This window comes from Peromyscus leucopus, chromosome 2 (assembly GCF_004664715.2).
Source record: "Peromyscus leucopus breed LL Stock chromosome 2, UCI_PerLeu_2.1, whole genome shotgun sequence".
Taxonomy (NCBI): Eukaryota; Metazoa; Chordata; class Mammalia; order Rodentia; family Cricetidae; genus Peromyscus; species Peromyscus leucopus.
The window spans coordinates 148,504,691-148,529,776 of record NC_051064.1 but is presented as its reverse complement, the minus strand read 5'-3'; the positions used below and the strand labels follow the sequence as shown (position 1 = coordinate 148,529,776).

The following is a 25,086-nucleotide window of genomic DNA, read 5'->3' as shown; positions in this document are numbered from 1 at the left end:
TTATTTTCAATGTCAACATCTGTGTATCTGAAATTCCATCTTCCTGGTGAAAACAGCCAACACTGTGGGCCAGTGTGGCCAGTGACGTGGTCAGGAGAGTGCTGCTGTCTAGCACACCGCAGTATCGGGTAAAATGAGGCAGGAGGAAGAGGGGTTTTAAATGTCCTTGGCTACAAAGCATGTTCAAGGACAGCCTGGGACTCATGAGAGACTAAAACAGCTTGTCAATTTAAACTTGGGAGAAAGTGTGTGGTTTTAGGCAACATTCTTTTTAGATGCTTCACAGAGGCAACTTTTATGTTGTTTTTCTTTCTGAGATAGGCCTCTCGCTATGTAGTCCATGCTGGCCTGAGCCTCAGAGTCACCTGACTCTGGTTTCCCAGATGCTGACGACAGGAGAGCTACTGTGCCTGACAGGAGGGGACACAGAAAGACTCTGGAGTCCCAAGCACTGTCCACATCAACTAAACTCAGCAGCCTCCAGCTTTAACCTTACAGAACTGGTGAGGGCTACCTAGCTGCTTGTCCCAGCACCACATCTGCCTCTAGGCTGGCCTCGAGGGTGTGTCACCTCCTTCTGTTGGCCTCTTTACTGACAGCCATTTAATAACGGTCCCTTCAGTGACATTTCCTGTTAGCAGTCCCCGGACACCTAGAAGGGGCCTAACTGATGAACACTATGCCTCCCTCTTGGAGGGAGGGTCAACATTCATGTGAAGTAAGTGATCCACAAGTCAGGGCTATTTCACTTCCGCTTCTTGTCCTTGCAGTGAAAACACTCTGAGAATCACACCACAGAGGCTGTTGTAGTGAGACAGAGGACTGCGTGGTGTAGACAGAAGAGAAGAGGGAGGAGAAAGAGGGAAAGTGGGTGGAGACGACTTTCTTACTCTGAACAAATCACAACCCAAGTAACAGGACATGAGTGAGGGCTCGGAGACCCCCCACAGCAGCAGCTCCTCTCCCCTCGGTTAACGTGGGCGGTGAGCCACTCTGAGACCAGAGGCACGTACCACCCACCCACCCACCCCACCCCACCCCACCCCACTCTGATTTGTAGACCCTTCTCCTGGGCTGCTCAGAGGGCAAGCAGGTGGACACTGGTGGGGCTCATGTAATTTGATCCAATCTGTGCTAACAGAAAAAAAAAATGTTTTTACCCCTCCAGGCCCAAGAAAGGATGAAAGAAATGTTCCTTTCAAAGAGGAAATGAATCATCCACACATTAAGCTCCTCTGTGTCTTTTTTTGTTTGTCTTCGGCTTTTCAGCCTGTTTGATAAAACATACTATACTGAGGAAGCTTCAAAGAAAACGAAACCATGGTGACAAAGGGAATCCTACCAACTCGAGTCCCATTTTAGTTTAGCCACACTTTTCTCAATCTTTTCTGCTGTGCACAGGGAATCGTCACCCACAGCTTCTGTAAGATCACTAGCAAAGGTCTTCCCCTAATCTAGTAAGTCATAGGGAAAATCTGAGCAGTATTTCTGTGCCTAGTGTTAGGACAATGCCTAGCACACAGCAGAGCCCTAACTTCTGCTAAATGACCAACCAACAGCAGAATCTTAGGTATCAAGAGTGTGCCCATCTATTCGTTCTTGCACCTTCAACCCCACGTGTTCAGTGTTTAGTTTATCTCAGTCAGGAAGGCCTGTAACAACCAGGTCATCCCACAAGCTAGATGCTATCTCATAAGCAACAGCACTGGCTGTGCCCCTGTCCAGGGGACCTAAGTTGATGACCAACTGCACGCACTTCCCTCCTTTGCTCTTCCAACACGATTCAGACCACACTTGTCCCCAGTCAGGGATGTCACAGTCCTAATGACCAAATGGCTACTTGTATCACCACACCTTTGGCCCATTCTGTCCTCTACAAATGCCCCAGTGTCTCCTGCTTCCAACTTCTTCCTCACATTAAAATCCACACAGCATCCTTCTCAGTGCCTCCAATCACAGGGCAGGACCTTTTTTTTTTTTTTTTTTTGGTTTTTCGAGACAGGGTTTCTCTGTGTAGCTTTGCACCTTTCCTGGAACTCACTTGGTAGCCCAGGCTGGCCTCGAACTCACAGAGATCCGCCTGCCTCTGCCTCCCGAGTGCTGAGATTAAAGGCGTGCGCCACCAATGCCCGGGGGGGGGGGGGGGGAGGACCTTAGTTCAGTCAGTGGCAGCAATTCCACTTCGTCACATAGGCAGCCCACCTACTGGCCTTGCTCAGCACCTTTATTAGGTGGTTCTGCCCCTGTCTCTATCAGTATCACTGTTAAAATGTGAACATTTTACCCACAAATCTTCTGAGGCTCTGTCTGTGTCCCGTTTCTGGGGTTCTTTATGCTAGCCAAACCAGCCCACAGGGAACCACACCAAACATAAAAACTAAAGGTCTTTCCCATTTACTCCTTCCTGCACAGCCTATGTTAATCCCACCAAATCCCTTCCTGATGGTGGCCTCTGCCACCTACTCCTTTACCACCTCTGTCTTGAGCTCCAAGTCACCTGTGTAGCTAAGGACTCTGGATAGCCATGATCTTTGACAGTGTAACAGGGACCATTTGTGGGAGGGGGATGGTCTACCATGACAATGACACACAACTGACAGACAGACACATTTCCCCAAGAAATCCCATGCTGCAGGTAAGATTGGTCTGCACCTGGCAGGGAAGACAACTTCTTACGGGAGTTTTGATAAATTAGCTTCCAGCTCACTCTACATACAAACATCTCCTGACAGTTGTTTCATCTTCTCAATTAGTTCTAAAACAGGAAAGGCGAGGAAAGCAAGAGTTTTTCTCTCCCCAGTTTTGGCCAACACTGTAAATAAACAGCCTTTTACCGCTTTCCACCTCAGTCCTGCAGTAGACGCTGCCGACAGTACTAAGTCCAGGCTCTGGTGACACCCATGGAATTCTCTGCCAGGCCTTCCTACTGAGTCATGCCAAGGCCAGCTCTGTCCCAGCACTCCCCCTTAAGGAGAAACACTGTGTGCAGGCATGGTGGATTCATGCCTACAATCCCAGTACTTGGGAGGTGGAGGCAGAAGGATCAGAAGTTCAAGATCATGCCGGTTACAGTGGCATGAGACTCAGCCTTTAAAAAAACGTATTATTTCCTAACAAAATGTTGAATAAGTTAAACTACACAGAATCAAAGCATTCCCCTGTCATCTGGTGCCTCTGTCTCTATCACGATGGCCATCTCAGAGGACTCTCCGTAAACTATACTGCTATTCTGACAACTCTTGCTATCCCTGCTCTGCAACTTACCCTCTTCAAGCTGAGTTCTGTCAACTGAGCCTCCTCTGCAAACCAACAAGCCCTCCCTTTCAACAAGCTTCATGCATTCCTAATTGCTACATCCAATTCCATCTTCTGCAGTTCCTGCAAATGCAGCAGGAACTTTTCTGCTCTGCCCTCAGGACAGCATCAGTCTCCCCCTCCTCTGCACCTGCAGGCCATCTCTCCTTTCTTATGGCTTAGCCTTCTAGAGAGGCCATGTGAGGTGTTTTTGAACACAGTGGAGAGCAAGCACTACTAGTCATGTGCTGTGTAGCCAGGGAAGGACCATGTGTGTCTGTGACCACTTCTCCATGGGTAAATGCCATGCCAAATGCTCAGAACACCACCTGGTACTACAGGTCTCATGATTCTTCCATGAGGCTTCTCTGGTCTTACCTCTAGCTTCCTCCACTGTACTTCTCTGCTGGGGCTGTAATTAGTGCACCACATCCTCAGACTCTCCACGGTAAAGCTCAAGTAGAAAGGTCCTCCATTGACTCCGGACTGCAACCCATGCTGAGTCAAAGGTGTGAACTGACATTTTTCAATACCTTTTCCAAGCATCATGGTTCTTACCCAATCTAGTGGTTTCCCAGATCACAGCAGCACTGACCAGGCCCATGTCATATTCTGATCTAGCTGGTCTTTAGTGTGGTCAGGGTACTTGGACCACTTCAATTCCTATTAGTGACTGTACTATGTGGCCTCAGAACCCTCCTCAGACTCCCCAAGCTGTTAACCAGGCTGCTTCTCAGGGGCAGTCCCAACTCCATCACCCCGACACTCCAAGGCAGACACAGACTTCTCAGGACTTGAAGGCACAGGCCATCTTTGCTGTCTCCAACCCATAAGCTGCACTGAAACTGGGTAGCCTATTACCAACCGACCCTACTCTTCAAGACTTACTGTTCTTCCATTAGCTGGGTATCCATGCTGCTTGGTGACATCCTACCTGTTCACAAGGTCCCCCTCAAATTTCACCTCCTCTACACATCTCTCCCTACCTACCGTTGTCCAGCTTCTCAGTCCGGGGGACTCAGAACTAACTGTGTGAGCAACTGCAGAGGCACACAGAAAAGTTCTAACTATGTTGCTCTCATCCATTTATATTCACTGCCAAATCTGTCAAAGGAACTGTAGAAGGCGAGAGCTGCTCGCTACACTGTCAAGTACTACAAGGTTAACGGGGCTCGGGCTGAAGCCTTAACAATGCATTTCTTTAAAATTAGTGCTTGCCCTCCCCTCAGACAGGGTCTCTCTCTGTGTAGCCCCTGGCTGTCTTGGCACTCACTCTGTGGACCTGACTGGTCTTGAACTCAGAGAGTGTAAGGATTAAAGGCATGTATCACCATGCCCAGCTTGTTCCTTCCTTTTTAAATAAAGGAGTCAATGCTGTGTTTTAAAGCTTTTTAATTTTTGCTTTTTTTTTTTTTTTTTTTTTTTTTTTTAAGACAAGTTCTATTATGCAGCTCTGGCTGTTCTGGAACTCACTATGTAGTTAATAGCAACCAGGCTAGTCTCGAATTCACAGAGATCTACCTGCCTCTGCCTCCCCAAGTATGGCAGAGGCACACTTGGGCACTTTAAAAAAAAAAAAAAAAAAGTCAATTAATTAAAAAAAAAATCTGGGGAACAGAAGGTCCAACGAGGAAGAACCATGCTGGATGGTGACTGTGGCTAGAAAGTAAAGCTCGCACAGTGCAGGTGTGAAGACATAGTGAGCTGCAGCTCAGTGGAAGGGGAAGAACAGCGACCTTCATGCCCAATGCTTAAAGCAAATCTAATCACATCTCCAGAAACAGACGGAAGGTCTCCAGCTCCAAGGGGCCACCGTCTCCTCTGCAAAGATATTCAAGTGCAGAAGTGAAGCCCCTTGCACAGGCAGAGCCGACTTAGCCTGCAGTGCACCAGTGCCCACTGAGCATGTGCAGTGGGGAGGCACAGAGCTAATGCCTGGCCTTCTTGAGCTGTGGGAGCAACATACCCCACAGTATAACTGGGAGGGGAAGATCATGCTGTTGCTGAAATCAAAGTTCTCAGGCAGACAACTCACCAAGGTCAGCTGCTCTAGGATCACAAAGCTCCAAGGAAACTCAAAGCTGAAAAGGAAGCTGGGCTGTCTCACAGGGTGATCTGAAAACAATCTTAAGTTCTATGCTGTTCAAGGACTGGATAATTCCATTTCCTAGCCCAGACTGAGTAGGAGGATCCTAAAAGTTCAGAGTCTACCCCAGTCTTTCTGTGGCATGTGAGCTGCTTTGCCTGATGATGCCCAGAGTCCAATTCTTCTCCTGGGGCACAGCGACAGTTAGCACAGGGATTGATTGGTGCCTTCCACATATACAGTCCATCCAGTTTAGATTGTCAGATGGTGAGAAGTCTAGGTCACCTGGCTTCCCAAGCCTATGCTTATGATGACCTTCTTAATTCACTTCCGAAATTCCTCTTTGAAAAATGGATAACTAATCCTACCTAGAAGTTAAGGCCCTGGATGGCATATTTAGGCTAACCATACCTCTTCGGCGAGCAGCTAACTAGCAAATGCTTGACACCTGCAGAGGTTTCAATGTTACAGTCTGCTACCCAAGAGATAGCTCAGAGCTGCAAAGGGAGAGCATGGGATAAACTCACACAGCACAAGCTTCACCATTCCCCACAGCTCACAGGATATCTAACACAAGATTAGAAAAAAAAAAAAAGTCACAACACTTTTGTTTGTATTTGTGTATTTTCATTTCTAAACTTTTTAAAATTTATATTGTGCCCCCCACCTCCCACCCCAGACACTCTGTGTAGATCTGGCTGTCCTGGAACTCACTCTGTTGACCAAGCTGGTCTCAAACTCAGAGATTCACTTGCCTCTGCCTTCCAAGTGCTGGGATTAAAGGCTTGCATTACCATTACCAAGGCCACCTGAACTTACTTCTTTTTCCATGTCTGTCTGTCTGTCTGTCTGTCTGCATGAGTTTCTGTGCATTGTGTGTGTAGCTGCCGGCTATGGCTGCTGAGAACTGAACCTAGACCCTCGACAAGATCAGTCAGCATTCTCAGCTCCTGAGCCATCTTTCCAGCCCCTCAGGTTTCTTTAATATGGATAACTTCATTATTTAGGATACAGTCTCTGGTCCGTTTTTCCTTACTAGGGGAGTAAAAGGATGGAATGACATCAGATCCAGATTTCCTGTCAGGCCAGCAAGTGTAGAGCTTCCTCCCTTCCCCCACTTCCTTCTGTTCCAAGTGCTGGGATTAAAGGTATGTATGCCACTAAACCCTGCTCCTCCAACTTGTTACTTAGAAAAAGGTGTTTTTAATGTATTTATGGGGGGGGGCAGGTGCAGGACACAGCATACATATGGAGGTCAGACAAACCCCATGGAGTTGGCTCTCTCTATACACCTTTACACAGGTGTCAGGGGTTGAACTCAGGTTGCCAGGTGCGTGTGACCAGTGCCTTAACTGCTGGCCCCTACTTGTTATTTTGAGACAAAGTTTTACTAGTTTGCTCAAAATGGCTTTGAATTAACCAGGTAGCCTAGGTCATCCTTGAATTTTTTATTCTCCTGCCTCAACTTCCCCAGTAGCTGTGATCACAGGCATTCGCCACCGGGTCTAGCTAGACTCAAATCTTCTCCACAAACTGCCCGTCTTTTACAGGCACCTGCTACCTGACCTCAGCACTGGGCATCTAGATGAGAGGGAAAGAGCACAGCTCACCCATTCACCTTCTCCACAAGTTAAATTTGCTTGGGATTAACAGTGGGATCCATGGCCTCAGAGAGACAGCCTAGGTACACGGGGTAGTGGCCACAGGCTGTAACCCTAAGGCATTCTGTTCTTAGTGTCCTGGGAGCATCATTCCTGAGCATTTGACAAAATGACCCAGGACATTAGAATGTACACACTTTAAATAAACTGGCTGTAGACACACACTTTAAATATTAAATATAGTATGACATCAGTAGGTCTCTAAGGACTTAGGCAGCACAGTGCACATTTCAATCATTCTGCTTCATCTTTTTACTTTCTTTTAAATGTACAACTTTTCCTTTTCCTTCCTTGCTAGTTCTCTGGTCTATTTGTTGATACTTTCCTAGTTCTCACTGCCAAGATTAACTATACTAACAACCCTTTGCAAGGTAAGCAAACACACTGATACTGATTGACGAAGGGAGGCACACACAAGTCTGGAGCATGTATCACAGCAGGCAGCCTCGAGAGTCAGATGAACAAATCAGTCACTGCTTTGGAAAGAGTGCTGGGTGGTACAGAACAGCCTGTCAGTCAGCATGGCCAGGCTAACCTGGGCTTTTGTGTGGTAGTGGTGGGAGGGATGCTGTGCTGGAAACTGAACTTAGGGACACACATGTGCTAGGCAACTGCTATACCACTGACGTATTTCTAGCACCACCACCCCACTTTTAGGAACTGCAATAGAATAAGAACTGGGGGTGGGTGCCAAACAAAGATAAAGGGGACAAGGACCAGCAAATATATAGTCAATTCTGAAGCTCCAAGAGTGTGCACTGGCCGGCAGTCGGACAACTGTAGCAGAGCAGCCTCGCCTGACAGGCCACTCGATGGAAGTAACCTGAGGTTCTGAGGGAGCTTCTCTTCTATCTGACCCATGTGCCAGTGGAGGTTCTAGGGATACAGATCATTAAACTACAGCAACTAGAGTTCATAGCTGAGCACCAAGATAGGTGAAGAGACATGTCATTCTGGCCCAGTGGGCAGACTTGACCCACTGTCAGGAGCCAAGGACCGGATAACTTTCAGACACTCACTTCTCATTAAGAATGAGGTGCTGGGGAGAAAAGAACAGAGTACTGCTAGGGAATTAAACCTTCCAGTACCCTAGGGTCAGTGGACATAGGGTATAGTGGTGCAAACTTTTAAATCCAGAACTCCGGAGGCAGAGGCAGGGAGAAATCTCTGAGTTTGAGGCCAGCCTGGTCCACATAGTGAGGCTCTAGCCAACCAGGGCTACACAGTGAGACTCTATTGCAAACAAATAAACAAACACAAATGTGGGATTTAAAACACTGTCCACTCGGGTTATAAAACCACAGTGCTTCAGACTCTACCCACTGAGCCGGTAGAGTCAGAAGAACCTGACTCAGGAAGCAGAACAGCTCACAGGACCTCCCATTTGCTCAGTAGTAAGAATGGAAGTCAGAGGAGCAGGCACAAGCTTCAAGATGCCCACAGCCTACTTCCTCTATATCTTCCTGGGATTCTTCTGGTGCCTCCGCCCTGGGGCACTGTAAGGTGAGCTTTCACCTACAGGCCAAGGACCTATCGTCAGACTTCCTCACGTAGTGTACCGGCACCGAGATGATCACGCACAGTGAGCATGGCTGACACACAACAGTTTGGAAAGCCTAGGACTAGACAGCCTCCATCTCCACTCCAGTAGAGCACTCCACATTGGACAGGATCTCTCACAAGAATGAGGGGACCAGGGCATTCTCTGTTTCTTTGGTCCAGAATGTTCTCCTGTGTATTTGCAAGGCTGGCTCTCAAGTGCGGTTTAGGTCTTTACTCAAAAGTGACATTTCAGGACTACTTTAAAGAAAGTTTAGTGTGCTGCCCTGCACTGCATATTACTTTCCTATGCTTTTTTTCCCTCATTAGTACTGAGTTAACATACAACACTTGTCACTCAGTGTTAATTATCTTGCTCAGTACAATGTCAACCCCATGGGGCAGGCATATTTGACTATTTTGCTCTGCTAAAGCCTCAGCATATAAAACCATGGCTGCTTGGCTGGATTTCAACCAGTAAGTCCAAATCAGAACTGAATAAACCCTGCAACCCCCTAGCAATCATGGGACTACCATGCCTATTCATACTGCTAGAGGAGAGACCTTAGCTGTCAGACAGAGGGCTGCAGGAGACAGGAGCTGGCGCCAAGTGAGTCCCAGCCTCCTCTCAGGACAGAGCTCTTCTACCTCCTTTCTTTGCCACAACACTGAATTAATTCCCTTTGGCAGTCTAAGATGTCTCACCTGTGAAGGACTAAGGCTCTGATGTTGATATACACAGAATGTCCCAAGAACACACATTAAAACTGACTCTGATCTGTTGCTAAGAAACTGAAGAAGAAAAAGGTTTCCATTCTCTTCGTTTATAAAATATCCACTTTGTCTACTGGAGAACTACATGCAATTTCTCAAGCCCCCTTGTGTCTTGTTCTCATTTTTTAAACGAACAGAGAAAGATGACTGAGTGGTGAGAAGTGTATGCTATCTCCATTTTTTTTTTTAACATGCCCTTGAAAATGAGATGGAAACTGTGCTTTCAACAGCCCACTGCCCTAGTATTTATGAATCTTTCAAGCTGGAGACATCTGAAGAGGGACATTGTCCCTCTCAAGCAAAAATGAAAAATGTTCTATTAAAAAAAACTTTGATTTAAAATGATTATCCTGAGCTGCAAGGAACAACACAAGGCATGCTCACATTCATCGTGGGATTACTCTTTCTCCACCTCAGCTCAGCTCTGCTCTGCCTAGCTCTAAGGTCCAAACACAAAACACAAACATGCAACACTTATACAGGAAGCCCTGGATGATGACACTATGTATTGCTGGCTTTAAAAGAAAATCAGGTAAAAAGATGGCTAGGAGATAATGAGTTTTAGAAAACATTATTAGCGGCCAGGCGGTGGTGGCGCACGCCTTTAATCCCAGCAGCACTCGGGAGGCAGAGGCAGGCAGATCTCTGCGTTCGAGGCCAGCTTGATCTACAAAGTGAGTTCCAGAACAGCAAGGACTAAACAGAGAAACCCTGTCTTGAAAAACCAAAAAAGAAAAAGAAAACATTATTAGTAAAAGAAAAATGGATCTGACTTTTGCTTTACAAACAAATAGGGAAAAACACAAGAAAAGAACATTTCTTTGAGCACACTGTAACAAGGGAGCCTGGGAAGTAATAAAACCATGTATGTGGGAGGCAAGGTCTCAGGTGAGTCTAGAGATTTAACCCAGACGCAACTCCAGCTGACATACAAACTGAAATACAATTTAAGAAGACCTCCTTTTAATGCTTGTCCTCGTTCATTTACTCAAGGATCTAAAAAATATTTCTTCTTGTAGCTTGTTAAACAGTAGAATCTTTCTGCAAACTAAGTGATAGAACTGATTGCCTCCCACCATCTTTCTGCACACATAATTGATTTTTAATTTACTGTCTCATTTCCGAAAGGACTTGACAATAAACTCTACTTTATCCACACTATCGACTTCTTTAAACAAGGGTTTGGTTCAAAGACTGATGGGATAACTCCATCACAGGAAACAGTCCAATTTTACTGATACTTGAAATATCAGGTAAATCTTACCTGCATCTACATTTTTCTTGGTCAATAATTTGACTTTGGGTCACACTACAAGCACATACCCAAGTAGTCAGTGTTGTTTCCCACTAGGAAGTAATGGTCAGCATTCATATCTTTGTTTCCAACTCTTATAGCTAAGAACTTAGATGTTCATCAGAAACAGAACCAATTTAAAGCTGGGGGTGGTAATGCCACCTGTAATACCACAAAGGACTTGAAAGTCGGAGGCAAAAGGACTGCCTTTTCTTTTTTTTTCTTTCCTTCCTCCTCTTCCTCCTCCTCCTTCTTCTTTTAATGTTTATTTTATGTGCATTGGTGTTTTGCCTGCATTCATGTCTATGTGAGGGTGTCGGATCCCCGGAACTGGAGTTACAGACAGTTGTTAGTTACCATGTGGGTGCTGGAATTGAACCCAAGTCCTCTGAAAGACCAGCCAGTGCTCTTAACCCCTGAGCCATCTTATCCAGTCCCTGAGGACTGCCATTTCTAGATCAGCCTGAGATACACAGTGTGACCATGTCCAAAAACAAACAAAACAAAATGCAAAAAAAGAAACAGCACCAATTTAGTTTAAAATTGGAGGAAGGGTAGTTAACACAGAGAGAAACCTACATGGTTCATTCTACAATCCCTTCAACAGCTATCATGCACTAAACACAATACACCTATGTTTTAGATCATTGCAGTTTCCATGTGAAGGACAATATTTTTGAGCTTAAAATTCTGGTCAGGATGGATGGCTCAGCAGTTATGAGCACATCTTATTCCTTCAGAGTACCAGGTTTCAGTTTCCAGCACCCACATGGTGGCTTACGACTGACTACTCCAGCTCCAGGGGGATCAGATGCCTTTGGCCTCTTCCAACACCTGTTCTGATGTGCACATACCCATACACAGCTATATTAAACAAAACAAAACAAAACTTTTTTTTTTTTCTAGTCAGCTGGACATGGTGGTGCTTGCTTGTCTTTAATCTCAGGAATAAAGAGATAGAAGCAAGGGGATTTCTGTGAGTTCCAGGCAAGTCAGGGTGACACAGTAAGACCCTGTCTCAAAAAAAAAAAAAAAAAATCAGAATTTCAGGGCTGGAGAGATGGCTTAGCGGTTAAGAGCACTGACTGCTCTTCCCAAGGACCCGGGTTTAATTCCCAGCACCCATATAGCAGCTCACAACTGTCTGTAACTCCAGTTCCAGGAGACCAGGGGACCCTCACACACAAAACATCAATTAAAGCAAAAAAAAAAAAAAAAAAAAAAATCAGAATTTCAAGTTCAGACTTGGTCATGCATGTCTCAATTTCCACATTTAGAAGGCTGAGGCAAGACTGCTGTGTTCAGAGCTGATGGAAGATACACAACATGACTCAATCTCAAAAAAATAAAACAACAAAAACTGAGATCCCAATACTATACAGCTCAATTTACATGCACACAACTCTAAGCACATAAAATTAAACTATAGTGTTACAAAACATGTATTCACATAAACCAAGATCAATAGGCAGGTTTAAATTATATTCTAACCACAGGGGAAGGGCATACATTTAAAAGAATAAAATTAATGGATCTATAGTAAATGACATACAGGATGCCCATCCCCAGCATAATTCAGATCACTACGTAAAACATCAACAACTCAGAAAACGGTACCTTCCCTAAAATAAATGCCACACACTAAGGCTTCGGCTGTCTTCAGGATTACGACCTCCCAGTCAAACTCGAGGACGGTGGGGTGTGGCAGCAGCACAGGCGAGCAAATTCTAGGTGGTGAGAACCTCTTCCTCTGCAGCACTGTCCCTTCCTCTGCCTCCACCTCCACAGCCCCCAGCTGCTCTTGGACCTTAACTTTGATTCCACTGTGAATTCCATTTTCCTCTGCTGCCACACAAACGGTAAATAAAACTCACTGTTATTCTTGCCCCACTAAGCAGCTCTGTCTTCCGGCACATCCTGATGAACAACGAAAACAATGTTTTCTCAAGCAGACATTGCAAAGGGGGCATAACAAAGGCATCTGATGCTGCTGCTGGGGAAGGCCCCATAGAGTTTGGATTCTGTAATTAGGTAATCCTTGGCCAGCTGCACTGCTCACTGGACTACAAATACTCAAGAGAATTAATTTGCTGTGTCATGTCAAATTTGAAAGGAGGCTATTAATGTGTATCTATGATAAACTGAGTTTTAAATGGAAAGGGTTAGATGTTTTCAAGCTTACGAACTTGTGAATGAATCAATCCATACATATGACCAATTAAGGATTGTCACCACTGTGGATTAACTGTCTTTGGTTAAAAATATCATCGCTCATTTGCATCTAGGTTGTTCACCTCAATGGATTACAACAAAACTGATAAAATATTTAATGGGAAACATATTTCACAGTAAAAGCTACAGTTACCCAAGATGAGATGGAAGCACCCTGCTGTAATATTGTAAATAACAAAACCTTCATCTTGAGTGACACCTCTTGCTGAAAGACAACTCAACATGAAAAGAAAACAAAACACAAATGCAGCCAACAGGACAGGAAGCAAAGGGTGAGAGCACCCAATCTTACAACCTTGCAAGTCAGGCTGAACTCCATGAGGGAAGCGCAGGCCCAGACTTTTAAAAAGAATTCAATTAGCATCCCAGTATTTCCATAATCAACAGCTGAATGCTAATTAGGAGCACAGCAGCAAGTAGCAATGGGATCCCAGCACAATAAGCAACAGCACAGCCATGCAATGCAGAGGCCACCAGTGGCTTGAGCGCACAGACAGACAGAATTAGCAAGTACCAAAGCACGGAAGGGTGACTTTATCTGCTTCAACTGGGTGCAGTTCAACCTGGGGCCTTTGTGTTATATTTAAATGTGTTTATCATGTTTAATTAAAAACCCAATAACCTAGGTTTTGTGTATTTAACATACTGATTTGTTTTTATTCCCTTCTTCTCTTCATAATTCCTACTAGTTTGGATGACTTCTTCAGAGTCTGTGTAGCCCTGGCTGTCCTGGAACTCACTCTGTAGACCAGGCTGGCCTCAAACTCAGAGGTCCATTGGCCTCTGCCTCCCAAGTGCTATAATTAAAGGTGTGCCCCACCACTCCCAGCTGTGCTGGCTAGTTTTATGTCAATTTGACACAGATAGAGTGATCGGAGAGCAGAGAGCCTCAACTGAAAAAATATCTTGATAAGATATGGCTATAGACAAGCCTGTAGGGTATTTTCTTAAGTACTGATCAATGGGGCAGGGCCCAGCCCACTGTGGGAGGTGCCATCCCTGGGAAGGCGGTCCTGAGTTCTATGGGATCAAGCCAGTAAGTATGCATCATTTCTCCATGGCCTCTGCATCAGCTTCTGCCTCCAGGTTCCTGCCCTGACTTCCTTCAATGATGAACTGTGATGTGGAAGTGTAAGCCAAGTAAACCCTTCTTCCCCAGGTCACCTTTGGTCACGGTGTTTCATCACAGCAATAGTATCCCTAACTAAGACACTAGGATAAGTCTGATTTTAGAGCAACAAGTTTTACATTAGTCAGCCCCCACTTCACTTCACTTAGAAGCTCATCTCCATGCACCAGGAGATGGACTGCTCCACGAGATGACGGTTCCCTGCAGTCTACAGAAGGAGTGGCTGCTATGCTGCTGCTGACAGAGATGATGAAGAATAACCTAAAGGCTTTTCTTTAAAAGTCAAAATACACCCCCCTGCATAACTCCAAGACAGGCTATCTGACTATCCTGGAACTCACTCTGTAGACCAGCATGGCCTCAAACTCTCAAAGATCTGCCTACCTCCACCTACCTTTGCCTCCTGAGTGCTGGGATTAATGGTGTGCATCACTAAGCCTGGCTCCAAAAGTCAAACATTTAAGGTCAGCTTTGGGAAGCATGTAAAAGTTCTTACACTGATTCCTAAATATCAACCACGACAAGGTTTAAAGTGCTGGAATCAAGAATTACAGTGTACAGTTTTTGCAAGCTCCTCATTGGGAGATATTATCCTCACCATCAATAGGTCCTCACCCTTAACAAGTTTATAAGTAGGAAGGCAATCAACTCAGAAATAAAGGCTGGAGAGATGGCTCAGTGGTTAAGAACATTTGCTACTCTTGCAGAGGAGACCACTTCCCAACAGTACCAGACACCTCACAACTACATGTAAACCCAGCTCCAGGGGAATCTGAGGTGCACAGCCTCCAAGAGCACTTGTTTGTATTTAATTTTTATTTAAAAATAAATCTAAACACAAAAACTTTTAAAAAGAGGAAAACAGGCTGGGTGGTAGCACAGGTCTGTCATCCTAGCACCTGGAAGATCGAGGTAGAAGGATCAGGAGTTCAAGGTCATCCTAAGCTACATATGGAATTTGAGAGCCTAGGATACACAAGACCCTTCTCAATAAAACAAAAACAAACAAAAAAGAGGAGGAGAAAATAGAGGATGCAGATCAAAAAAGGAAACAATGGTTGCAAAGCACACAGAGGACTGAGCTCAGCTTCAAGGTATAGTTATGGTCTACTCCACACCAGTGGATCTCAGCCTTCCTAAGGCTGAGACCCTTTAATACAGTTCCTCATGTTATTTTGTTGCTACTTCATAACTGTAATTTTGCTACTGTTATGAATTGTAATGTAAACATCTGACATGCAGCCCTCAAAGGTGTTGTGGCTCACAGGTTGAGAACCACTGGTTTACACTAAAAGAGCAGAAGCTAGATTCTTCAGGGAGCAGTGACTTGGCAAAGTGAGGACATGCAGGTCACCTTTCTGGCCCGGGTGGGAAACTCTCACCTCAGCACTCAACCATTTTGTGGAGGTCATTAGGTTCATCTTTAGGTACATCAGATACCGAGTGTTAGATCAAATTAACATGCTGGAGATAACAAAGTAAAACCAACCGGAATGTTCCAAGTATATGGAACACCATGAGGGAAAGATAAGGGGAGGTAGGCTTGTACATTTATTTCAGCTTGGACACATTTGTGTGGTTATTCCTTTGATTCCCAGGATGAGAAAATGTGGTGAATTCAACAGAAGGCTCCCATTAACACAACCAAGAGCAGCTAAGGTGAAGAGGGCCTTGACTTGTTGCCACTGTTCAGCTATTCTGATCCAGATGCATCAGAAGCTTCCTAGAACTTATCAATCTTCCAATCACTCCCTCTCTTTCACTGTCCAGGTTTGAGGTTTCAGAGAGCAAAGCTTAGCTTTCACAAACAATGGAACCATTCGATCCCTAAGCTCTGCAAGGGTTGGGTGACTGCCAAAACATTCCTCAAACAAGAAGTAAACATGATAAAAATGAGCCCAAACCAACTTGGGCTTCGGCATTATCCCATACTTGGAATCCTATTTTGTTTTTCAAAATGAAGCTGGATTCTTTCTGATGCCCAAGGTTCCTCATGCCCCACCCTTCTGGCTCAAGATCCTAGAGCAGCAGCAGAGCCAGCAAGAAGTGCTGCCGGAAAAGGAACTGGCTTTCTTTAGACAGAAGAGAGGACTGTTACACACTCTACAGATTCCAGAGGGAACCACAGGTCACGAGAGAAAGGAGGGGGAGTCAGCGCTGAACTGGTGGGAGGTGGAGCAGTAAGTGTGGGGGGGGGCAGCAGGACGACAGCAAGAACTGGAGGAGAAGGTGAGGGAACCCCTGGAGACAGGGTGACAGAAGAGAGGAGAGGTAGGTGCTCGAGACAGCAGGAATGGACGGATGAAGTCATTCGTGTACTTCACTGGCAGGCTGCCCCATGACAGGCCAAAATGGAGGGATGTCTCTGAGAGTGCAGTTTATACAGCAGCTCCATCTTTTCCTCCCCTGTGTCTTCCTCTACAGAGGCTTTTGGAGAATTTAAAATCTTACCAGTCAGAACTCTATCTCCTTCCTATAAAAACAGGGTTATGGTAAAAGAGTGTCAGCATGACTTCTCAAAACAACTCAATTTCATGTTTTTTGCCTTAGCCATCGCCTGAACATGGAATTCCTGTGGCTCTAGCCTTCCTTTTGTATGGACCTCACCTTGAAGGTCTCAGAAGGACTCAGAAAATGTACTTGTGGAGCAAATGACAACATCTCAACCACAGTTCAACAGGCCACACCTGATCTGCCCTTAGGGACCATCTCCTCCCTTTGCCCTCTTTTCACTGGGTCCCAGCCACAACCCTATTCATATTTTCACCAAAGGGTCTAGAATTCTCTTCTCCCTCAAGTCCTTCAGAAAGACTCCCTTCTCGCTCCACAGTCTTCCTGCCGCAGGTATGTAAGACAGTGCCCTGCCCAGCTGTTCCCAGCCTCATACCATCCTAGCACAGGACCTGGTACACAGCAGGCCTGGAGTAAATACTTTTGCATGAACAAAGACAGCAGGATCAAAGAAGCAACTTTTTTTTTTTTTTTTGGTTTTTCAAGATAGGGTTGTAGTTTGGCTGTCGTGGAGCTCACTCTGTAGACCAGGCTGACCTCAAATCAAAAAACCACTTTCAAACACTCTTCCTTAGCATGCTTTAGAACAATATTGAGAAACTTTCCATGAACTCTGTGTATTTCAATTGCATTTGACCTCAAGGGCAAATGTCAAGCAGTCACTATGCAAAGGCATAGGAAACCCTGTGAGCTTTTATAGCAACACTTTGTGGTTTATTTTGGTTTTGGTTTGTTTTTTTTGTTTTTATTTTTCCCTGAGAAAGGTTTCTCTGTGTAGCCTTGACTGTCCTGGAACTTAATCTGTAGACCAGGCTGGCCTCAGAGACTCACCTGCTTCTCAAATGCTGGGATTAAAGGCATGTGCCACCTCCACACGGTTTACAGCAACACTTTGTACAAGTCAGGGTTGTAGCTTCATAAGATCAGTGGGATGGGAATTGCAGGGTCATGCATCTGTGTTTGTGGGCACCTTTCCCTTCCCATCTCCTTTAGTGTTCAATCAAGTCTATGTTTTGGAAAGACTGCTTTCTGTAGCTTGAAATCCTATGAGCCCTCAAAATAAATTATTCTAGGTTCTGGTTTAAAACAGGGAAGTCTCATACACTGCCCTGCACCAGCCTTGTTTAGGATGACTGCTAAACTCAGGGAGGGCTTTCTTGGCACCCATGCTACTAAATCAAGTCGTTCTTATGGCTCCTCCCTTGAATGTGTGATACATCACAGGCACCTCTCACTGATGGCAGAGGGCAATGCACGGTGTCTTGCTCTATTTTATTCCCTTGAGCCAGGGTCTCTCACTGAACTGAGAGGGAGGCTGGCAGGCAGCAAGCCCAGCGATCCTCCTGTCACCGCTCCCACACTCTCCAGTCATAGGTGCACATGTAGTCAGGCCCAGCTTTAAACAAACAAACCAACAGGGTGCTAGGGACTTGAACCCGGGCCCTCATGCTTGTGTAGCAAGGGCTCTTCACAGAACAGCTCTTCCCTTTTACTGGACGGACACCACGGGCACTCTGTCTTCCCCTGGGGAGCAGGGAAGCCGCACACAAGAACCACCCCAAAGGCCCACAACACAAAGCACACACAGGTCCATGCTCACCACTTCATCCTCTGTCCAGCACTTCTCGATCAGCTTGGGCACAGGCTTCTTTACCAGGCGCTGCAGGGCTTTGCCAGCATCGTAACTGCTTTCATGTAGCTGAGACGACAATGACCTTAGTTAATTAACTGTACCACATAAGACATGGAGGTAGAGCAACAACTACAAGTCCTATACCTTTATATGTGTCTATCTAGTGATCTCTATCCATCGATTTCTAGAGGAACCATGGAAGGGCAATATTTTATTGTAATGTCATGTCATTGGACCACTACCCTCCACTCCTAGCCCCCATCCCAGTTGTCAGGACTGTCCCTCTATGGTACAGGTGTTGGCGGTTTGTTTCCCAGCATGATGTTCCTGGGAGGATCTATACGGACACAGCACTGCTTTGTTTCCCAGCCAGCACGAGGTGCAAGGCTTCCTCCCTCACACACCCTTTACTACTGACATGTTATTTCAAGGACAAGCGCAGAGGCAACTGGCCAAGCAACCACACACTGAGACCTCTCAAGTTGTGGGCAAAATAAACAACCCTTTATCTTCCTAAGGTGATTCAGCTCAGCTATTTGTTAGAGTAATAGAAAGCTGGTCTGTACAGGGAAGGAGACAAAGCAGAGAACATTCTGGCAATAAGAAAAGCATCAAGGCTGGCAGTGGTGGTATATGCCTTTAATCCCAGCACATGGGAGATAGAGTCAGGTGGATCTGGAATTCAAGGCCAGCCTGGTCTACAGAGAGAGTTCTATGACATCCAGGACCCTGTCCGAAAAAAACAAAACCAACTAAACAAACAAAACAACAACAACAACAACCACAAAAAAAAAAAATACCATAAAACACCAAAGCCAACATCTGTAGAACACGACTGATGTGGTGCTCAGCACATATGGGGCATTCACTGCCTTAGCTAAAGATGGTCACCAAGAGGTGGAAGCCAAGACTCAAACCCAGCTAGCAAGCCTCAAGCTCTTGTTCTATTCTTTCTTGTTTATTTGTTTTGATTTTTTTCTTCTTTTGGTTTTTTTGAGACAGGGTTTCTCTGTGTAGCCTTGGCTGTCCTGGAACTCACTCTGTAGACCAGGCTGGCCTCGAACTCACAGAGATCCGCCTGCCTCTGCAATCCTAGAGCTGGGATTAAAGATGTGTGCCACTATGCCCAGCTCTTCTTCCACTCCTGTTCTGTTTCCAGATGAGGTCTCATTCTGTAACCCAGGCTGGTCTTGACCTCGTTCAGCTTTATTACAGTTGTGAGCTGCTGTGCCAACTATTCTGGTTACATCCTTTCTAAAGCACCCCAAGGATAAGCCAGATACTTTTCTAGTCTTTTTAGTGAAGCAATTTACTAAATAATCATTAAAAGGGTCCAAAATACAGACTTCTATGGTGATATTTTATTTGTGCTGAAATGTGATTTTATTTGTATGTTAATAAAGTTGCCTGGGGATCAGAGCTAAGAGCAAGACATTTAGCAGAAGTCTGGTAGTGGTGGTACGTGCCTTTAATCCGATCATATGGCAGACAGAATCTCTGTGTGTTCAAGGACACGGCCAATCTCAGTACAAACTATAGAGACCTGGAGGTCTGTATAGGCAGGCAGTGACAAGGAAGTCATGTGGTTGGGTTAGAACCAATGAGAAGGCAGAACAGAAAGGCAATAAAAAGACAAGACACAGGAAGAAGGTCTCTCTCAGGGGAAGGACAGCAGTGAGTGGTAAGATAAGGTGGTCTTAGCTCTTGGCTACTGCTCGATTTCTGGGTTTTTAACTCTTTATTTGGCTCTGTGTTTCTTATTTAATAAGACCGTTTAGAATTACATCTACAGAATTCCAAAAGACATACTTCTGTAATAGCAGCTGTGACTGAAGAAGCTGAGACTTGAGAGCAGACTCCTTTCCTATCACAGCTCACCACCCAATTCCCCAGCACCAGGCAGTGCTGCAGCCCACTGACCGCTCCTGCTTGGCAAAGGCCTTCTGCTGAGGCCTCTATGTCCCACCTGCTATCAGATGTTGCTGAGAGCCATTGGGCAGAAGGAACTTCCTGCTTAACCCACACCTTGCTTGCCTGAAATCTGCCCATCTTCCCATCGCAGCCCCTCCTACACAAGTGCTGTGTGTGAGCCCTTTGCCTCACACAGTCTGTAGCCCAAGATGACCCTCCAGACATACGGGTGCTAAACTATGGGAAAGAATGAAGACCTTCAATTAATGTCCTGTGACAGACTCCACCCAAGTTGAAACTTCAGTTTACCCAAACTTATTAAGCTATTATCATCCAGGCTCTGGGGCCTGCCTTCCTCTGGACACATAAAAAGAATAAAATAAAGTCAGATAAAACAAGTAGACATTTGCCACACTCTCTAATAACGAAGACTTTTTTCCCCCTTTGGTTTTTCGAGCCAGGGTTTCTCTGTGTAGCTTTGGTGCCTTTCCTGGAACTCACTCTGTAGTCCAGGCTGGCCTCGAACTCACAGAGATCTGCCTGCCTCTGCCTCTTGAGGGCTGGGATTAAAGGCGTGAGCCACCATAGCCCAGCTATAATGAAGACTTTTAATGATATGACACAGAATAAAACTGAACAGAAGGAAAATTTATATGCCTATTCAATTTACAAAGCACATATTTTAGTGATAATTTAAAATCAAATCAAGTGATCAAATTGAAAATTCTAATAAAAAGCTTGGGTGACTGTAGTGAACGGGATAAGAAGAAGACAGCATGGAAAAGTATGGACCATGGAGCTGGCCTGCTTAGAGTCAAATCTCAGCACCACCATTTATGAGCAAATAATTCACAAGAGTGTGTGGTATTGTATTTCCCCAAATATTGTGCATGCTAATAAACTTATCTGGGGTCAGAGACAGAGCAGCCACAATATTAAACATAAAGGATAGGCAGTGGTAGCACACGCCTTTAATCCTAGCATTCCAGAGGCAGAAATCCATGTGTTCAAGGATACAGACAGGCATGGTGACTCATCACGCCTTTAATCCCAGGGAGTGGTGGTAGAAAGCAGAAGGTGTATAAGGCGTGAGGATCAGAAACTAGAAGCATTTGGCTGGTTAAGCTTTCAGGCTTTTGAGCAGCAGTTCAGCTGAGAGCCATTCTGGATGAGGACTCAGAGGCCTCCAGTCTGAGGAGACAAGACCAGCTGAGGATCCGGCGAGGTTAAGGTAGCTGTGGCTTGTTCTGTCTCTCTGATCTACCAGCATTGACCCCAATAACTGGCCTCGGGTTTGATTTTATTAATAAGAACTTTTAAGATTCATGCTACAAGAGTGAGTCTTATTGGACTGCTTCAGTGAGAGCCTATCTCAAAACTTAAGAGTCGAGAGGAGCTAAGAGTGCATGCTGTTCTGCCAGAGGCCTGACTCAGTGCCCAGCACTCATTCCAGGTGGCTCACAACTGCCTAACTCTAGCTCCAGGCTATCCAACATTTCTGATCTCTGTGGGCACCTGTAATCATGTGAACATAGACATATACACGTGATTAAAAGTAAAATTTTTAAAATATATTTAAAAAAAAAAAAACAAAGTGGGTAGTGATTGAGGAAGATACATGATGTCAACTTCTGGTTTACAATGTACACACAGACACAGACAGACAGATAGACAGATAGACAGATAGGCGTGCGCGCACTCCCACCCACCCACCCCAGGCTGGGAAGGGAAAATCATGAAGAGAGAGAGAAAGCACTTACTTTCAGGTCAGTTTTGGTTGGTTTCCTTTCTTTAGATAGGATTTCACTAGGTTGACCAGGTTGGCCTCAAATTCAGAGAGATCCATCTTCCTTGCTTCCTGGGTGCTGAGACTAAAGACTAAAGGCACACAGCACCAGGCCTAGCTCTACTCCAATTTTATCTTTTCTAGACTGAAGACTGGTTAATGCCGCAGTTTGTAAAATTTGGTGAGTATTCTAGTATAGTACATAGGAAAATTTTTAAAAATTAAATCTTATGTGTCTGGGACCAGGAAATTACTCCCAAGAACACACAGCCTCGTCTAGAAGGAAACTGAAATCAAATGTCATTAATCCCTATGACATTCCTGCCTGCCTTGGGGTAAACTAGGAAGAGCTTTTAGCTACAGCTGGAGAAATATAAATTGCTACTGGATATGTAGCTGCTGCTTTGCCAGAGAATATGCTGCTGCCTGCACAAGAAAGACCCTCAGCTGACTTCCTGGTGGGGTGCTGAAAAGGGGGGGGGAGCACGTGGGCGTACTCTCCTCACACCCTTGCATACATGCCTCCATCTGGACATGCTCCAGGCCACATTGGAGCCAGAAGCAATCATGATGGTAGCCTCACCCTCCTTGGCTCTTGGGTTTCTGTGTTCTCAATGGGTAACTGACCTGCTGTTAGCCTAACCTCTTAACATATCCCCGTTCCTGGCTTCTCCCACTCTAAGCTCAATCAATGCTTAAGAATCAGAATCCATTCTTTCCCAAAACAAACAAATCTGGAAAGTCACAAGTGTGAGGTTATTTGCCAAAAAGATGACCATTTCTAGAAAGAATACAGCTTTGGTATGTCACCACGCCACATCCCAATGTGACAGAAGCTGGTACAATAGACAGAATAAATGGCTGTTTGGCATGCCCTCTTCTGAGGGAACCACAAGGACACAACCTTCATTTTTAAGAATATCATTCATTTCAATACATGTATGTGTATTTCTGCATGTGTGTCTGTTTGTGCATGCACATAAATGCATGTACCCATGGAACCCAGATCCCTTAAAGCTGGAGTAATAGGTAGTTGAAATATGTCTGACATGGAAGATGCAAGCCTTCTGCAAGAGCAGTACATGCTCTACAGTCACTGAAGGATACCATCTTTTTGTTTTGTTTTGTTTCATTTTGAGAGAAGGTTTCTCTGTGTGGCCCTGCCTGTCCTGGATCTCGCTCTGTAGACCAGGCTGGCCTTGAACTCACAGGCTCTGCCAGCCTCTGCGTCCTGAGTGCTGGGATTAAAGGTGTGCCCCTGGAGCAGAGGTGCCATTCTAGTGTAACAATCGATCACATCCAGTTGCCAGGAATCCTATCTGAGAAAGCTCAGGCAGGGTGGGTGGTAGTTTCCCATCTTTAAAAAGTATCATTGTTCCCTTATCCGTGAAAGAAAGCTTCCAAGACTCTTAGTAGACACCTGAAATAGAGAGTGGTACTTACATACACCAGGTGTTTTCCAAAATATTCACATGAATGATAAAGTTTAACTTTAAAAAAACACACTAAGAGATTAATAACCACTAAAAAAAAAAAAAAAAAAAAAAAAAAGAATAGTTGTTACAACAGTAGACCATAAAAAGGTTGCATGACATCTATGAATTATTTCTGGAATTTTTCATATAATTAAGAAGTCATTTTATGTTATGTATAGCATTACAATTTACATGTTAAATAACACTAGAATAATTTAATTTAAAGGATTTATATATTTTTATGTGTATGAGTGTATCTATGTAACCATGTGCATGCCTGGTGCCCATGGAAGCCAGAAGAAGGTGCTGGACTCCCTGGAAGTGGGATAACAGACATGTGTCAGGCACTGTGCGGGCACTGAGAATTGAAGGCCATCCTCTGCAAGGCCACCAGTGCTCTTAGTTGCTGAGCATCTCCCTAGCCCTGTGTCACACAGTTTTAAACACAAGAGAAGGAAAACTATAGATGATAGACACCTTCCACCCACATATGAACACATATGATAAAAAACAAAATCATTTTTGCCGAGTAGGTCAGCCATTGGTCTAAGTATTTGTGCTCTGATGCTCAACAGAGTTCAGCCTTCACAATCACCACCTCAAAAACTAAAACAGAACTTTAAAAAGTGTTTCCTTTAATCACAGCACTCAGGAGGCAGAGGCAGGCAGATCTCTATGAGTTCAAAGCCAGTCTAGTGTACATAGCAAGCTCTTGGACACCAGGGCTACAGAGTGAGACCTTGTCTAGGACAGGGATCCAGACAGCTTCCAGCCAAGGATATCAGGAATGTCACATTCTCCTGTCTGATGTTTCCTGTCACCCTCCAAAGAGACGGGACTAGAGTGCCACCATGCCCAAATACTTCTAGTTCTGGACTGCAGTTACCTCAAACAGTAGAAAGGAAAATTGGGCGCTGGAGGGAGAACACGCAACTGTAATCATGTTTCACTGAAGAAACATTTTTAATATTCCACAAATGACAATGGCCTATGCAGCTCCATACAGATTAGGCTATCTCTAGAGCACACTGGGGAAGCCTGGAGGGCAGGACCCCTGATCCCTTCACTGTGGACTATCGTGTGCTCACCTGTGCCAGGCCCTCTTTTAGGTCCAGTCCCTTCCTCCCAGACTGAGCCAAGCGTCCCTGCATAAGCTCCAGGTTTCAAACAGCCAACTCATGCAATGAGCACAGGACTTGGTCCCACTGCCTAGTTGCCTCCCAAACAGATCAAGCCAATCAACTGTTTCACCTATTCAGAGGGCCTGATCCAGCTGGGGGCCCCTCAGCCTTTGGTTCATAGTTCATGTGTTTCCATTCATTTGGCTATTTTTTTTTCAATAATTGAGTAAAACCGAAATTTATTATAAGCCACAGTCGTCCTAGGGACCTCCATGTTATATATATATATATCTCGCCTCTATGGTTCTATGGGTTGTGGTCTGATTATTCTTTATTTTATATCTAGAATCCACCTATGAGTGAGTACATACCATGACTGTCTTTCTGGGTGTGGGTTACCTCACTCAGGATGATTTTTTCTAGTTCCATCCATTTGCCTGCAAATTTCATGCTTTCATTGTTTTTCTCTGCTGAGTAGTACTCCATTGCGTATATGTACCACATTTTTTCCATCCATTCTTCCGTTGATGGGCATCTAGGTTGTTTCCAGGTTCTGGCTATTACAAAGAGTGCTGCTATGAACATAGCTGAGCATGTATCTTTATGGTATGAATCAGCATTCCTTGGGTATATGCCCAAG

General features: G+C 45.0%; 1 protein-coding gene across 1 annotated transcript in view; it reads right to left on the bottom strand.

The window, feature by feature from the left end:
• The window catches only part of Rere (arginine-glutamic acid dipeptide repeats), a 367,060-nt gene that overhangs the window by 72,950 nt on the left and 269,024 nt on the right, over nt 1-25,086 (bottom strand). The window contains 1 exon segment of the mRNA XM_037203202.1: nt 18,121-18,219. Within this exon segment, the coding sequence (XP_037059097.1) occupies nt 18,121-18,219 (99 nt within the window).